At 37.7% G+C, this 18079-nt stretch overlaps 3 protein-coding genes across 3 annotated transcripts; 1 reads left to right on the top strand and 2 right to left on the bottom strand.

Moving 5' to 3' along the window:
* Positions 1-713: 713 nt before the first annotated feature.
* Positions 714-3337, bottom strand: LOC146456391 (uncharacterized). Its single transcript, XM_085092942.1, has 6 exons — positions 3165-3337; positions 2952-2992; positions 2685-2771; positions 2301-2448; positions 2067-2117; positions 714-1050 (listed from the first exon to the last, which is right to left on the bottom strand). Exons 1-6 carry the CDS (start codon positions 3202-3204, stop codon positions 854-856), a joined length of 564 nt encoding a protein of 187 aa, XP_084949068.1. The 5' UTR covers positions 3205-3337; the 3' UTR covers positions 714-853.
* A 2699-nt stretch (positions 3338-6036) lies between these two features.
* LOC146456390 (nucleoporin NUP35-like) lies at positions 6037-13980 on the bottom strand. Its single transcript, XM_085093152.1, has 11 exons — positions 13845-13980; positions 13681-13766; positions 12152-12312; positions 10382-10493; positions 9017-9189; positions 8803-8856; positions 8450-8519; positions 8282-8338; positions 7664-7732; positions 6937-7077; positions 6037-6253 (listed from the first exon to the last, which is right to left on the bottom strand). The coding sequence occupies exons 1-11, from the start codon at positions 13852-13854 to the stop codon at positions 6173-6175; spliced, it is 1014 nt and encodes a 337-aa protein (XP_084949278.1). The 5' UTR covers positions 13855-13980; the 3' UTR covers positions 6037-6172.
* A 19-nt stretch (positions 13981-13999) lies between these two features.
* On the top strand, positions 14000-14724 carry LOC146456389 (large ribosomal subunit protein uL13m-like). Its single transcript, XM_085093155.1, has one exon. The coding sequence runs from the start codon at positions 14071-14073 to the stop codon at positions 14575-14577; it is 507 nt and encodes a 168-aa protein (XP_084949281.1). The 5' UTR covers positions 14000-14070; the 3' UTR covers positions 14578-14724.
* Positions 14725-18079: the final 3355 nt, after the last annotated feature.

The following is an 18079-nucleotide window of genomic DNA, read 5'->3' as shown; positions in this document are numbered from 1 at the left end:
GTTCGGTAATTCAGCTTCGCGAGGCCTTGTTTCGGCGATCAATGGGCAAAAAAACTTGACAGATCTATGGGTCTTCATTTTTGTTTCCTATTCTCTACCTTGAAATACATTGAAGACTTCGAAAAATCGGTAACAAAGTAATTTTTTTGAGAGAATGGGCTGCGGATAAACCCCTCCCCAAAGGCCATTGTCAAGACTTTTAACATAACCCCTCCCCGCTCGGGAACAAGTTGTTTGCTACCGCAACAAGAGAACGGACCTAATCATAAGCAAAGCCGCCAGTGAAGGTCATCTCCGGAATGACAAGAACACAGACAAAAACAAGTTATGTTCTTTCTTTTAATCTTTAGTACAAACCATAACGATTCGGTCCAAAGACGGACCTGCAAACATCATATGAACAGAATACGAAGCGCTATGGCCTGTGTACAAACCTTTCCCCCAACAGAAGTGACAGGAGTTTTCCCGGTTTTAATCTCGAGGGGAAAAGCATCTGTACGAGGTGTCAGCGCGCGCGTGCATGCAATGTACATATCGTTTTCTTTGATAAAATATATACTCTTGTCCACATATCTGCGATTCTATACAAACGGTTTTCATGAAAAACTGGACTAGGTTGAAATTGCCGAGAAATTTACAGATGAAACTCAACCCAACCTAGACATAAACATCCTATCTCGTCACGAGAAAACGTAAGAACCGCAAATATTCTACGATTCAAGGTCCTTCGATCGCCTGTCACTTATTCAGTCGTGTATCACATAATTACAAATTTATATACAATGAAAGCGACGACTGAGCGAGAATTGAAAAGACTGGTATTTAGACGGATTATATTAAACAACAGAGCTAACTAACTACTACTAGCTTTAAAATTATTCATCGCTTTCGTCTTCGGCTGAGTTCGCACACGATTCGATCGTCGCATAGTGTGTTTAGCATCGCGACATTTCTGACAAATGAAGACATCAGGAACGTTCGATTTTCTGATCTTCGCACATGACAGATGTATCCACGTTAGGCACTCGGAACACTCGATCATGGGTCTCCCTACAAAACAGACATACAAAAAAAAGAAATAAGCACAAACGTACAAGTGGATAATTATTTGCATTCGAAGGGCCGACTTTGCGCCTTTGTAATAAAAGCAACAAGTACATCGAACGATAAATGCCCATCGCAAAGGCATTGAAGTTGATATTTCACTTCGAAGCTTTGAGTTGCGGATGAAAAAACCAAACCACTCTTGAGTTTACGAGGAGTAACCGACAGGAAAAATCAAAACGGGAAATAATAAAGCAAATGTTGACCATATGTATCATGTGTCGAGAGACCCACAAGGGAGAAATTTTAGCGTGAAAAACACGTTTCTATTTCGTCTGGTCGCTAAGGGAAAACAAGGATTTCGGCTATCTACTTTTTCAGGGATAAGATAATTGCCAGAAATTTAGGTCCAGTTATGAAGCGTACAAAAGCGTATCAACCAGGGCTGTAGTAAGGCACTACGACACCGGAACACAACAGAAGAAATTAATGCGAGGCCAAATCATGACGTATAACCATTTTACAATGCACTCGTTTTATTATAGAGGTCGACATTTTTTTCAATACGCGCTTACAAGCTCACTTTACTTTACAACTCAAGTAAGTTATAAAAGAGAACTTCGCGACAAATGAATTCGAACCGATGACAGCCTACCGACAGGTAATGACCAAGTTTCACACACAAGTACAGAATTCGTCGTCTTGCTCGTTTTGTAAACAACACAAAATGCAATCTTCTTGTTTAGCGCTCTTTTAGAGTAAACCAGCAATGTTGTAAAATGGCAAGAAATGGAAAATTAAAGTTTCTACAAATAAAATTGATCGACCTTGTGAAAATTCCCAAAGAAAGAATTGACCTGACTGAATGGATTCTCAGTTTGAACAGGGCCAGCGACATAGAAAGGGGTAGGTATCGGTCTGCCTGCGTCACGTATTACATTACGAGGCAGGTAAAGAGGGAAAATCGAATAATAAACAAAATGAAAGACCTTGAAGTGAACGAAATCACGATCGTTACTTACCGGCGAAAGGTTTTTGGCAGTAGCATGTTATTTTGTTCCATGATTCATCATCTATGGAAATAAATAAACAGACACGTTAGTTCGGTGTATTCAACTAAACCACTGCACTCCGAAAGGCTTAACAAATTCAAACGCCAACTTCAATGTAAAAGTATAGATCAGCGTTGCAAGATTCGAGTTTTTAAAGTAAGTGAGCGAAGGAAGATCAATGAAAATTGTAAAACGCGACCTTACCAGAACTGTATTCTTCGTCTACATCGTCGAGCAACCTTTCGTCTCCACTTGAACTCGCCGGCGAGGATGCTGCTTCGCTGTAAGCCGAGTCTGTACTTGACGAAACGCTTTCTAGCGAATTTGGACTTCTGCTGTGCTGCCGAACGTCCTGTAAACATAAGAGGTGGACGAGTGTGGCAACAAATATATTCAAAGAAATTATACACGCTGGACAACAGTGCGTGAAGAGGAGCGGTGCGATTTCAATGGTCGTAAGAAACATCCCAAGAACATAGTTTTAAAAAAAAGGAAAGGAAACCTTTTCTGCCCGTTGTAAAGTGGGCAGGATGAAAATAATAACTCACATTTCAAAGAGACGAAAGGATATTGCATGATAAACGTTACCTCTTGTCTGGCTTCGTAAGCGAGAATTAGGCTACAAAACGTGTTGAAGTCTTCCAGCGTTCTTCGCTTCTTCGACTGTGGAATGATCTACAGAAACAGAGAGACGAATCAATCGATGATCAACTCTAGACTGAAATTGTAACACAGATAAACTAGAAAACAAGAAGCAAAGTGGCCTTGTGCTTCTCGGCTTATCTGAAGTGGACAACAATAGGTCAGCAAAAAAACGAAGCGTTCGAAGCGAAGAAACCAAACAACTCTACTCACCGCTCGCCCATCTTGCTCTGGCGGGGGTAGCTTTCTAGAAACTGATAAAATGAAGAAATATCGACAAAATTAGTCAGGGAATAACAAAATGAACGATTTTATGAGCATGAAAGCAAACGTTCGAGTCAGAATCGAGCAATGTTGGATCTGTCCTGCCCTGCGTAACATCACTGCATGCTCCGAAACGAACGGAGAAAACCCAATTCTTTTTACCTTTCACAGTTCCCGAGGTCATTTTCCTTGACTGGACCATAAAAACGTCTAAAAATTGTAATACCCAGCTGATTGTGCAGCTTAGAAACACCGGTGATAAATTCTAATTCCAGCACCGATCGCAATAGCTGTCGAACTACACATCACATCGTACAAGGTATCCCACAACACTGTGCGCACCCCCAGAACATACGTCACAATAAGCTGTCGAGAATCGCGTGTTGTGATTGGTCAACAGCGATATCTTTGAGCAGGTCAATAATGTAGCACGTGACGACGAACACACTTGAAAAATGTATTTCCGACAATTTACGGTCCATGTATCATCGAAAAGTTTGTGTTATTTTCTCGTTTTCTTCCCAGATAATAACGAGACACTCTAGAATATTAAAGGTTGACGTCATTCCAATCAGTATTGTAGAGTTTGATTGAAAACTGAAAGTAAACATAAACAAGATGGTTATAATTACTTACGCTTTCCAAGATGTCAGCTCGGTAAACAAATTCCTTCCATTTTATATTTCACCGCCATGCCACGTTTGTTCAATGCTGCGTTGCCAATCAACTTCATATATCATATAGGTGCTCGCTTGAGAAATCATAATTTAACCTTATTACTGGGTAGAGAGACTTTACTTCTCAACATCAATCAGATTGAAAACGATGAAAGTGAAAGCAGATTCTCCGTTTTACGAATTTTATCCTTCGTGCTTGACATCGCTGATTGAATTTCAATCATGCGTGATTGTTTTTAATTATGAATGCCGGCTGGTCCGAAATGGAAAACAATCAATCACCCACTATCACATAAATTAAATGTTTTTAGCTCAAAACATCCCTTTTACCTTACCTCAAAAAAAGCTTCGTTCAATTTTCATTTCCTCGGGAATTTTTGTGACGAACTTCTGGATTCACCGTAGCAAAAACAGCTTCCTCTTAGGACCGTAAATGCGTCTTTTCTGCAAACAGCAGTATCTCCTGCGCATGCGAGAAATCATTTTCCCAATATTCACCCCCGGTGAGTCCCAGAGACACCGTCACTAAACGCTAAATCCAGCGATTCAACCAAATTTAAAGTCTCCATTTGTCGTTCAGTACGGCTCCTCTTCGAAATTTAGGCTTGGGAAAGTTTCCTTCGATTTCGAACAGGAAATATTTCTTATGTGCGACGCTTTTTTGTTTCACGGTTGGTTGGCAGCTGCAACCGATTTCGATTCACGCCGACATGTCAGCCGAACAATTGAAACTTTAGCCAATCAGAACGAAGTTTTCAAAAAAGCTTCGAATCGTCACAGCAGGCTATTGTTCTATCAAAACTATTGTCTATTTTAGTTCCCAGTTCTCTGAATTGGGGGTCGACGTTTGATAACTGAGAAATTTTATTAGGCAAAATTGCAACGGTCAGCTGAGAATAGCCTGCGTCGCAGACAGTCTATACAATCCCGAGTAGGTCTTGAGTGACAAGTCCGGCTGCAACGCAGGCTAGCTGAGAATTGACAATTTTTTTTTAACTGACTAAAGTCGCCAATAAAAGTATAGAGAATAAGCAGCTAACGAAGATGGCTCGGAGCTCGTCCTCCTGAAGTCGTACCGTTGTGTTTTGAATTTTCCATACATTTGTCTGTACAGCGAACCAGCCGTAAACTGCTACTAAAAATAGTTCGCGGGAAAAAATACAGACAAATGTATGGAAAGTTTAAAACACGACTGGACGCTTTCTGGTACAGCTACATCCCTCCAATTTTTTTCTTAAAATCCTTTTACTAATGCTAAAAGTTTCCAATTCATGAATTTTTCAGAAGCGATGTTTTATGAAAATTGTTTGACATCGGATTCCCATACAAACACTGTTTGCCTACTCGTCAAAATGACGTCGAAAACCGTGATAAGGCCTATTACTTTTTAAATTTTCTTTAAGTTTTCCCGTAGACTAAACCTAGGCTAATTTACTAAAAACTTAAAAACGCAATGAGATGGGATGAGAAGAAACGCCGCCTAAGGCTACATTGAGTTGCAGTTCTTTTACCTTTGCCACTTTAACAGCTTGTAAAGCCCGCCGCACACGAGAGGAAACGGCTGAGCTATCTGCCTCGCGAGGCATTTTGCTCAGCTCTTTCCTCACGTGTGCGGCGGGCTTAAGTAACTACGTCCATTTACTTTCAGACTGTTCGCCGTTTTGGGGGCTTTGGCATCATGAAGCAGCAATTCCCATTTCCTTACTCTCTCCATTAAGCTTCCTGGCCGTTTCAAAACTTTGGGCTGGTAAGTCGAAAGTTGGTAAGCCAAAAAGGTTATGACATAAAATAAAATAATGCTTCATTTTATTGGTTGCTTCATAGTCTTTACAAACTGAGATCAAGTTAATGTTTGCCCTACCCCATATTCCAATGTAAAGGGGGCAAAAAGAGCACTACCGTAAAAGCTCTATTAAGCCCCTCAGGGGCTTCCCAGGAAAGGTATTTCAAATCGAAATCACAAAGCGCGGGAAAACTCGTGCGAGCAAGTCACGTGCAAGTCACGTATGGTTTTATTTTTGCTTCATGTTGGTTGAGAAAAGCAAATAAGCGCGAATTACTTTCGAGACTCAGCTGATAACCGCTCACATTACATTTGGTCGTAATAAAAATGTTCTTAACTGACTCTCCGCCTGGGTCATGTTCTTAGTATGATCTTAAATTTTAGTTAATCTCAGCCTCAACGTTCTTATAAAAAAGGCTCTTATAAAAAAGAATGTAATTTTTCTTCCAAAGGAGGGCCTAGACAGAGCTTTTACAGTGGTACCATTACACAGTATTGTACAGCTGATATGAAATATCTTATTAGCCAAGGGGCTCAAATAAACAGTTACATCCTGTACATCGATCAATATTTTAACTATACCCTATTACAGTAACATTACTTGCTTCTCATTGTGGTAACTGAGTAACTGTAAATTAGTAAAAGATAATAAATTTGAGAAACTGAAAGATTTCACATTCATTTCCTTTTTCAATAGATGGTGGCTTTCTTCACCAGCCAAACACATATTCCATTGCCTTGGAAACAAGGTTTGAATTTTTCTGTGGGGTCCTACTACCATCTGGGACAACCTGTCAATCAATGAAGTAGTAATTTATATATTAGCTAACACTGTCCTTTTAAATATATAAAGATCTGCAGATAAATCTATATGTGTACTATTTGCTGATATGAGAACATAGAGAAAACGAGGACAATGATGGCAATGACCAGTTGTTAAACATACAGGTACATGTTTAACAAGCAAGACTAGTGAGCAGTACTACATAGTGCTGTGAATGTCACGAATAATGATGAGGGTAATGAAAATACATGTAAGAATGATTTAAATAATGAGAATGATAAACTGATAACGATAACAACAATAAAAACGGTGTCCTGATACTTAACCCCATTTGCACGGTTTATAATGACTGGATTAAATAGCAAGGTTGAGGGTGGGAGTAGCAAGTGTTATAAAACATAATTTATATTAATGTTCACAGATGATCTAGAATATGTACACTTTACACCACTTGAATGCTTCCATTCAATTTTGGTCTTCACTGTCATCTCAGAAAAGCCAGAATCATGATGCTCGTCCCCCTTTTATGTGGTAACTATCCTGCATGGCTGTTGGTATCATTCACTGATAGAAAGGTTTGTGAAATAGTGTTACGGAAACAGGCAGCAGAGCCAACTGCCCAATAACCTAGCTACATCACCAGATACTTAGTATGATTTGAATGGTGGTGTCATGAATGTTGTTTAGTACCTGATGATCGCTACGTGCTGCTTGATATGCAGCTGTTAATGGTCTCATAGGGGCTGGCTTGTCAGATGTAGAAGATGTCATGCTGGATTCATGTCTGTTTGGTGTGCTAATGTTTTCTTTTCCGTAAGTCTCCATAACACTCTAAAAAATAAGACAAGATACAACAATAAGTGAAGTTGTAAAGTAATAACTGGCTGTTCATGCTTACTAAGTTGGATTTTATTAGAAGCAATCTCCCCAAAATTATCATAAATGTCCGGCAATCAAGACTGGCCACTAATGCAAGGCAAATGGTCACTTCAAGAATTAGGATCACAAGAACACATATTAAAACTTACACAATTCTGGCATTTATATCTTAATGGCTACCTTTCATTTTATTTTCATTAATTTTATTTTCTTTTATTTTGTTCAAATTTGACAAGCTGTTATGGAAACCTTCTCTCTTCTGTTGCTTCCCGCCTCTACTAGCCAATGCTATTTGCAGGAAGTGACCTTTTGTCAAGTACACGTAATAAATAAAGTTGAAGTTAAAGTTAAAGTTGAATTTATAAAACTCTTTGTAATCTCAACAGTTTCTGAGTTTTGGTACCATTATTTCAGAAAAAACAGAAAACATCAAACTGGAAGGTACTTTCCATCCGGCAGGAAAACTAGCCAACAAAAACAAAATCTAAAATCAAAAATATTGAGAACACATTAAGTAACATAAATTGTTTGGCAGTACCTTCTCAATACAAGGCACAACTCCTACCATAATATCACTGCCATATACTTTTCCATTCTTACTAAGGGCCTGGAAAAAAAAAGATGATCATTATATGTGAGGGGCTTTTCAGGGACAATATGAAGCAAACAACACCAGAAACAAAACAGTATTGTAAAGGGAACATATAATCCCAGCTGGCAAGAGGCGAACCAGATGGCTAAAGCACTTGAGGTTTTTTTCAGGGTACTTCGGTTTTCTCCGCACCTTAAAAACTACCTTCCTAGGCAGCCAATATTAGGGTCATCATGCAACGCTCCTCCTATGACAACCCTAACAATGGATGCGAAGGAGACACAAATTACAATTTTATAATCCAAAATGTGAGGATGACAGTTTTGTCAGTCGTAACATGTAAACTATCAAGTGTCATCCTCGTTAAAAAAAAGGAGATTTATTAAACACCTGTGGCCTGGCAAGGAGTTGAAGTTGGGGCGTCACTGAAATAGTTACTCCAGGTAGAGATCAGAGTGGGACTTCCCACTTTCAGACCACCTTGCCTCCTTTAATTTTTTTTAAATTGAGCTTGCTTCTCATGCCTCTGAGTCTCCCTAAAACTCCCTGAATACGACAGCTCACCTTTTTGGCCTGCAGTTTGGATTGGTACTGAAGGTGAATCCAGTTACCTTTCGAAGTCTGATAAAAATGAAAAAGCATCAGGTTTAGCAGGGTCCAGCAGCATTTAATTTGAATCACTAGAGCATTGTCTATGATTTATAACACATATGATACAGATGACAGACGTACCACACTTCGTACAATGTTGCCATATTGAGAAAATTGTTGTAAAATAAAAGATGACGCAGCAGGAGGAAACCTAATGGAGACAAAAAGCAACTTTCAGCATGAACAATCAGGCAGGTGGAAACAGGTGCACCAGTGCATGCATTCTCATCTGGACATTAGTAAGAAAAAGGCTATAGGTGAAATAACTTGAATCTGACGTCTAATAATTATTTTATTACTTCCAAATGGTACTCCGCTCAGACTGTTTAGAAAAAGCCCATCACACCTACCTGGAAGTCAAACAGTCTTTTATAAATTATTTGAAGCCTTGCTTGAAAACTTGTCTTAACTAATAACTATATCATGGTTCTTACCCAAAAACTGTCACCCAGCACTCATCTAAAACATCATCACTTGATATTGCAACTCTAAAGAATAACCATAAGCAAAAAATAGTATCTTAATGATATGATATGATATGATATGATATATGATATGATATGATCTGATATGATATATGATATGATATAAGCCACATTATATAAAAACATAATCTTGATCATTAACAATTGGCCATAACTGACTTACCCCTGAGTGTAAAATGGATCTATTTGTGTAGGTGAGGGAAATGAACTACCACGTTGAGGACTGAAAGCTTGTGAATCTGTGCCGGGCATGGTGACATTACTACCAGGAGTAGAAAAACCTGCACTTTTCCTGACAGAAGTGTTTACAGCCGAAGCCATTGTCACATCCATTGGCTATAGGGAAAATAAGGAAATTGCGCTAACTGTCAGACTTTTTTTCACAAGAGTTACACCAAACAGCACATAAGCTGATAAACTTTATGGCTGCCCTTAAAATTTACTCTAAGTCTAGAAGCAAGTACCATTAGTTGTTTCCAGAAGATGAAGAAATCTATTTATTTATTTATTAATCTATTTAAAAATTACAATTTAATGGCACAAATCGGTAAATAAAAAGTAACAAATACATTTATTTTTTATTTTTATTTCATTCTGTAAAAGGGTAAAAAGCACCTCATACAGAGACAGATCACCAATAAATGACACTAAAACTAGCCATAAAGTTAGTAAGTGTACACAATAAAAAGTTTACAAGTGACTATTCATAGCCTATGAGTAGTCCCTCATTTTTCTTAGTGTTAGTAAAAGTAGTGAAAATGCAAGAGTGCACAAAAAAGTTTTCACTCTTGGTCAATCAGAAATCCACCTCAGATGGAAAATGTATTTATCTGCATTGTTATACTTAATGGGTAATAAGGTTTGCCAAACCAACATTTTTTTTATTAAGTATGATTGTATAATTTACTTTCAAGAATGTATAATGCCACTAAAACTACTCCCTGGCCATCATTCAAGCTCAAAAAATGTGATTCTCATTACAACCCAAAACAAGTTTAATTTCATTTTCATTTCTTTTTAATGAAAACCTTTATTCACTATGTATGTACAGCAAGAGTTAGTTACAGTAATATAACATTTAACTATTTTGGTCTCTCCCTTTTTGTTTTTATTATTACAACCAAATTTAGCACTAGTGCAGATTCATTTCCATTATTTTCTACACTCACCATTACAATATTTGATTACAATAACATGAGATTTAGTTGTAAAAAAAGCACAAGAGTTGAGACTAGACGGATTGATTTGTACACATGACACATGGCACACATGAAAACAGAATGACACAACATGCAGGTCACAGATCACGTAAGACATGCATCAACACATAAGACCATGTACTTTTAACAGAGGAAGGGTATGTTGATGCATGCAAGTACATGTAGAACAGAAAAGAAAAAGAGAAGACCTAAACCAAGCCTTCAATGCAATATTTGAAATTATGCAATTTGTTGCTTAAATTCATCATTAATTGTTATTGAATTATTGGCAAGTTTAAAAAGCCATCAGCTAATGATTTTCTTCTGACCTGTTCTCTGGTGAATGGAGAATTGATGAACTCTGAGCCTCTAGCATCATAAAGTCCCTCAACTGGGGGAGCACTTATGGAGTCTTTAGGGGTACAACCAACAGATGAGGCTCTGAAAAAGGTAGTAGTGCAAAATGTAATCATGCATTCACAAACATTTTATGATAATATTCTGGCCATTTGTATGATTTTCAGTTACAGTGGAATAATAGAATTTACATATTTAATACAAATATTCTGAAAATAAACTGCTTTACGTTCTAAACATATGCATAATTATCTTCATGGAAAGAGGTGGCCTGAGAACTACGAAAGGTTATTTTGATGTAGCGAGCATTACTGGGTTATTAATTTACAAGCAAAAATTGTGAATGGTGAATGTCTGAGTTTAAATAAGAGCCAGCAAGCATCATGACACTTTGTCATATATTTAGGCAAAGAAAGGAACCCCCAGCCTCGGCCCCAGCCTGAAACAAGTAAGCCTACCCACTGTGGCAAAGACCACAGCCCATGGTAAGGCTGTTAAAAATTATTGCCTTCTGCAAAATACACAAAAGGACATAATATTACTCTACATATTCTGAGTAATATGGGCGGCCGTTACCACCAAAAATACATGAATTTCAAACGGTACAGACAAGAAAGAGATGGTTCAAGTGCCCATTACAAAATAGCACAGACAATTTATAGAAAGTGGCACAGCCAAAGTACAAACTGTTCAACTTTCTATACTGGAATAGGAAAGTGTAAAACAAAACGGTCTAGCAAAAACACAAACAGACTAGCAACTCATATCGAAGTGGAGCATGAAATAGTTAAAAAGTCGAGTCAAAGTGCGAATAGCTCGCCCTTCATTTGCAATGTACAGTAGAACAGTCAAAACGAGAATGGACTACTTCCCGATGTTCAAACAACACATTGTAATCGCGAATGGTACAGCATAACATGAAATGAATTAGCGATGCGTGAAATAGCTGAATGTAATGTAGAATGGTTGACCATAGCATCAAATGACATAGCATTGCATGAAACAGCTCAACTTGATGTCAAATAGCACAGCATAACAACCGGTCCAGTATAATTTTTATATGGTACAGTTCAACAAGAAATTGTTTGGCAATGCATGAAACGTTTCAGGCTAAATGGCAAAACGGTTTATTCAGCCGTGAAATAGTTGAAAATGACATGAAATGGCTGAGCGTGACATGAACCAGTGCAGCGGGACATAAACTAAAGTCGCCGAAACCACCAAAAATACAAGAAAAGCAAAATAATGGAACAGCCAAACGTGAAATGCAACAGCCATCTGCTGGGGGGTATGACATCACTGACACAAATTTTGACAGCTGGCAACAGAGAGTATGACATCACATTTGATCGTGAATTTTGGTGCGGAATTCCAGAGTGAAGACACAGTCTTGACTTATCCGCCGAAAGAGTGACAAAACTAACAAAATGTAACTCTAATAATACTAGTCCATTCTCATTTTGACTGTTCTACATTGCAAATGAAGGGTGAGCTATTCGCACTTTGACTCTACTGTTTAACTATTTAATGCTCCACTTTGATATGAGTTGCTAGTCTGTTTGTATTTTGGCTAGAAAGTTGAACAGTTTGTACTTTGGCTGTGCCACTTTTTAATTGTCTGTGCTATTTTGTAATGGACACTTGAACCATCTCTTTCTTGTCTGTACCATTTGAAATTCATGTATTTTTTGTGGTAACGGCCATCCATATATGGGACATTTTGTTTTTTTGTATTTACTGACCTTGCAGGTGTCCTGTCAGCTTTGCCAACAAATCCATGTGGCTTGAGTGGTGAGCTAAACTGATGAGGGTAGTTTCTTGGTGATGAGAGTGACCCTGTTTGGCCCGGACTTGCTTTATATAATCCCAATGTGGACCCTACTGGTCTCCCTCGTGGCAGAGGCTGGGATGATAATAAAAGTGAATCACATTCAGACAACTTATGGCACAAAGAACTGGAGTTACTGGAGTGGCAAGTCTATTCTGGGGGTGAGGGGTAAGGGGTGGGGGGTGAGGGGTAATGGGTGGGGGTGAGTAGTGAGGGTGCATTCTATTTTGTGTGGATCGATAATGTATAAATCGTCAGTTTCACAAGCTTGTCAGGAAGGGAACTGCCAAAATGTTTGTTTATGGGGTGCGCTGTGGGGATCTTTGCACAAGTTAGTGCATAGTTTTCCACCACATGCGGCGATGCCCCCAGTAGGATACATGTTTTTCATTTGGGGTTTCGGGCTTTTTATAAACTGTTGTATTAAGATAGTATGACAATGTGAAAGGGGTTTGTGGGCTGCTAGCTAGGATCTTAGCACCTAAGATAGTGTGTGAATTAAACTCAAATAAATTGCTCAATAATATAAAAATTACAGTTTTTTCTCAAGAAACTTATCAGATTCTCAAATAACAGCAACTTTAGTGAATGTCAGGTATAGATTTGTTCCAACACAAAAGGGGAAAGAAATTCAAATTACTATTTTTGTTAGTCGAACATTGGTGTGGCTCAATAAAGTTGAGGTTCTCATTGCATTAACATTGAGCAGCATAATGATCCTCACTCCTCACCCTCTACCCCTTATCCTCTACCCCTTACCTCAGCCCCTACCTCTTCCCCCTCACCCCCACCCCTCACTCCATCACCCCTCACCGCCAGAATAGATCCGCTATGCTAGAGAACAAAGTGGTCCTCCAGAAAATCTGTTAGCTTCTGTTGTAGTTTCACATTTCTGAAGTAGAACTGAATAATTTTCATAGTATCCCAATATTAGAAGATAAAAAAATTAGCTAAGTTTTTTTAAATTTTAGGTGTAACAGACAATACAACCAATTTTCGCATGTAAAAACTTGCAGATCTGATCCGTCTAGCCACAGGCAGTTGCACCAAGCCCACGGGAGGTGAAGGCAACTTGATAAATTTCATATAAAACTTGGCATTCAAACTAATTTAGAAATTTAACTGTATTGTTCCATATCTGTAAAGTCATTCGATGCAGGATTGAAGCCTTCTACAATATTGTGACAAGCTTTTAATATTACATCAAAGTTTAATAAGCAGAGCTTGCAGCTTATATAATAATTATTTTAAGTTTATAACTCAAATGGCGCCAAACAACAAATTATAAAATTAAGGTTAATTAACTTACATAAAGAATCGAATACAGCAACGAAACAACTGTCTGATCTTCATTCTAGGATTCTTTTAAAGGATATGAATACAATGTAATGATAGAAATCAATCTAGAAAACATGAGATGTACCCTGGTTATTTCGAACTCACCGAGGCAGCCGGCGAATTGCCTCCAAGAAGGTACTGTGGTAAATAGCCGGGCGAAGAAGGAGAACTCATTGTGTGGCTTTCGTGCACTGAGATAAGAGAAGAAAAGAAATCATGATAATAAAAATGAGTGCCTAACATCAGAAAGCTGGCCGGACTTTTCTTACTGTGATCCATGGCGATTGTGTTCCTTTCTGGGAGAAATTTTACATCGATTTTCCTGTGTCGAGCGCTAGTTCGCGTGTTTGAAAAATTTGGTAGCTTATAAAGTCAGCGGATTTTATTTGAAGGATAATTCAATGAAGAGTAAATGACAAGATAAGTAGAGCGCGTGCGTAGACTGGTACGAGGCGGCCATTTTGTTTGTAAGGCATACATGTGCAGAGTTCTCAAATGTCTTTCGTAAATCGCGCAAACCAAAGCTTTACCACCCATGCTCGACTGTGGTACCTCATAGATGGAAGAGACCAAGTTTGCGGACGTCTAGCCTGTTTCATAGGACAGATTCTGCAAGGAAAAACGAAACCTATTTACCACCACTCAAAAGATGTTGGTGACTATATGGTGGTGACCAACACCAAGGATATTGTTCTAACTGGCGCCAAATGGGACAGAAAGATTTATCGTCACCACACAGGCTACCCCGGAGGTCTTAAAGAAATTGTTGCAAGGAACCTCCACAAAGCAGACGGTACAAGAATTTTGTGGCGCGCAGTTAATGGAATGCTACCAAAAAACAATCTTAGACCCATCTGGATGAAAAGGTTGTACTTGTTTGAGGACGGTGAACATCCTTATGCAGAGAATATTTTCACCAAGCTGGAAGGTCCAGCACCCCTCCCAAGAAGACTGACTGAGTTTACACCGGAGGAGATTGCAAATTATCCGAAGATTTTTTAATTTCCTGAAGGGGATTTTAAGGAACATTAACCTGTTTTGTAATAACAAAATAATGGACATTCAAACTGCCCAAGACGTTTAAATGCCTTGGGTATCTAATCAAAGCGCCATTTGAGGTTGCCTGCACAGCACGTTTTCAAGTAATTTTTTTAGGGATGCGATTAGATTTTGTGCAGGTGTGCACGCCTCTAATAACCCCTCTCAATCATCTGCCACCCAAAGCCAGAAACCATTTTGGCAAAAATAGCAACAAGCAATAAGTTGCAACTAAAAACTCTGGATCGATGTTGTATTTTAAGCTTGACAAGTCATCAATGGTATAAAATAAATGAACTTGAATCATTTATGAAAATCTCCTTCAATTTTTGAACATTGTTGAGAGAGTTGTTTATCCTTCACTGCACCTTTAAAACTTTGCACATGTAACTTCAGTTGATTGTATTACTATCGAGTGACAGTTTATACAATGTACCCATGTGGCATTCTCAGCTAAGAAAACAATGACAAAACAAGGTTATGGGAGCAAGTATTTTTTTGGTTCAATCACCTTGCTTTGTCTGACATTGTGCCCAAAAACCACTCAAAGTGCCAGCTATGCAAGCTGCAATACAGGAAATAAGGGAAGTGAATTTAACATCCGATGCCTCCAATGTTCTTTCGTTCAAGGTATCTTAATGACACACTTACACATTAAAGTTTCAACATCCAAGTTTTGAACATCTCATATTTATATGAAAACAAAACCTTTAATACATTTAGACACCTAGTATAAACACAGCTAATTTACGAATAGTATACATTCAGTCAACCTCCAAATGTACAGATACTCTGTAACAGAATACACTTGACTGAGATGACCTGAGAACTCGTTCTTGTAAATTCTTGTTGTAAGGTTTGTGCCTCCTAATATGGAGCTATTTTTGTGCAGTTTGTGACCGTGGGAAAAGCATATCTTAGAGCTACTGGAATTCAAAGAAAATTAGGAGTAACCACGCATTTTTCAGAGATAATTAAAAACAACAATAATTCTAAAAAACTTTAAAATACATAAAAATGTATGGAATTTTTTCCATATTGAAGGTTACCAGTAATTTGCTCCAAAAAATGCATGGTTACCTCCATTTTCTTTATAGATTTCAAAAGATCTTGCTAAGATCTTCCTTTCTTGCATAATCAAAAATCGTGCACATTAAACTTTTGATTTTGTAGGCACCGTCCTTTAAGAAATCAGAGCTTCTCAGACCATCCCAAGATGTGCAGAATGTATGCACAGTTGCAAAAGGAGCCACCATCCTTAAACTGGACAGTCGGGGAGGGGGGATGTAGTAGTGTTGCTCTCACAAGGTCTCACATGATTGGTTTGCAACCCTTGTAGGGAACAATAGAAAAAGCAACAGAACAATTCCCCCAACCCTAAAAACATTTATTACATTACTGCAGTTTCCTAAAAATTCCAAATGCAATACAATTTTGGTGAACAAACTCAAGTTTATAAGCAAGATAAACTTATTTGTCAACTATAAATTCACGTACTTGTCATTCCAACCATTCTGTTACAAGAGGAAAACAGAAAGAAATGCTATTCCTTCCTTTCCGAGAACAGAACATGCTGAATGCTTACTATTTAACATTATTCATGTTCCAGAGTAGTCCCAAAAGAAATATTCACCCTGACCTCAAAATGTTATGCTCATCCAGGGGGTAAATCCAAAGTTATCATGCCTCTCACGGCATTCGCCTTTTTAGAAGTGTTGTTTAAATCATTTCCCCACTATGTGGGTCGACTATAGGGTCAAATGCCCTACCGGTTGGGGCTAAACAATCATTGTGTTGGTTTTTCTTGTCGTAACTTGCTCATATTATTGAACCGGATTTACCTGCCCATCTGGCTGAATTCATGTGTGGATTTTCCCGGTTTGTGGGAGTTGAGGAGTTCTTCAAGGATGGTATTTCCCCATAATTTGTGAGTGAAAGAGCTCGCTCAAAAAGGGGCTTCCAAAGGGTTTTTGAATGTATCAGTAATGTCTGTCTACAAAGCATGAGCAGCAAATTGATTGAAGCTGAAAGACTGATCCTCCAGCAGAGGCACTTGAACACCAACAAGTATGGATTTGAATCAGGTGTTTTGGCCTAAGGAATGGAAATCTTCAAAAGTTCAAATGCCCTGGAGAGGGGAGGGAAGTTGAAGTTTCAAATTGATTGGTTCATAAGAACATGCTGACTACATGTAATAAACCGAAGGTCATACGTTCAATAATATTGTATTTCCAGTTGGGAGGACTCAGATTTTTTTTCCCCAAGTATGCCTGTGTAACTGTCAAATTTCCTATTTTTTTTTTATTTTTTTCTTTTAATTTTTTTATTTGCAAAATCACATTACTTACATTATTTACAGTAAGGGATAAATACATCAATAGACAATACAGTATTTTACCTGCAATACAGTGCTTACTGGTTACTTACACTACTAACAATTCAATACATACCGCTTTAAACATACCCTTAACTAGATTACTAACAGCTACAGGTTACACGTTAGAATTACAATCTTAATATAAAATAATGATAATAATAATAATAATAGTAATAATAATAATAATAATAACAATAATAATAATAATAATAATAATAAATACACTACAAGAAGAACAAAAGGTAGGAAAGCAGTAAAAAAAAAAAAAAAAAATTGTGTTTCCGCTAATTTAAATTAATTTTAACTTTCCCATTTTTCACTTTCCATTTTAAGATTAGTGCTGACTTCAATTCTAGAATACTTGGGGGTTTTTCTAACATTTTACATGAGTAGCAATATTTCAAGTTTCTACAGTGAGGATCTGAAATTTTCGGGTGATGTTTGAGTTTGTATTCAGGGGAGGATCATAGTCTTCATATAGGAACTGTAGTTTAGATGGAGTAAAATTAACTTTGTGCTTATTGTTAAACCATGTTAGGGCTTCATGGAAGAGTTTTTGGCGTAACTTCTTCTTTTTCTTGAAAGATAGGTTTCATTTTTGAAAGTTGAATCAACTTGTCCATAGATAAGTCAAATATATCACAATCATCAAGAATAAAGTTCACAGGTCTGGGTGTAGAACCTGCCTTTTATTTGAGGTTTGCTGGAATTGATCCAAGGATTTGAAAATAGTTAAGAAAAGTAATTTTTATTTTGTACTTGCGGTTAAATTCTTCATAAGTAAAGAATTTTCCATTTTCATTCAGAATGTCTTGAATGGAATTTACTACATTCAAATTTCCTATGCTTTTAACATAAGTCATGGGCTAATTTCAAAAAAATTAAAACTACATCTCAGAATCTTTGTACAATGCTAAATTTAAATCAAATGACCTGAGCAGATGCCTTTGCTATCCATCAGACCTCTCAGAAAAGTAGTTGACCACCTTTGCAATATTTAATCTGTTATTCTCAGTCCCTGTATACTAAAAAAATGAAAATGCTTCAGGCAAGATGTTTCTTTTCCAACAAAGGAAAAGAAGTACTTGG

This window comes from Pavona decussata, unplaced genomic scaffold (genome assembly GCF_977016875.1).
Source record: "Pavona decussata unplaced genomic scaffold, jaPavDecu1.1 SCAFFOLD_254, whole genome shotgun sequence".
NCBI lineage: Eukaryota > Metazoa > Cnidaria > Anthozoa > Scleractinia > Agariciidae > Pavona > Pavona decussata.
The sequence above is the reverse complement of the archived record's forward strand: the minus strand, read 5'-3'. Positions and strand labels throughout refer to the sequence as shown.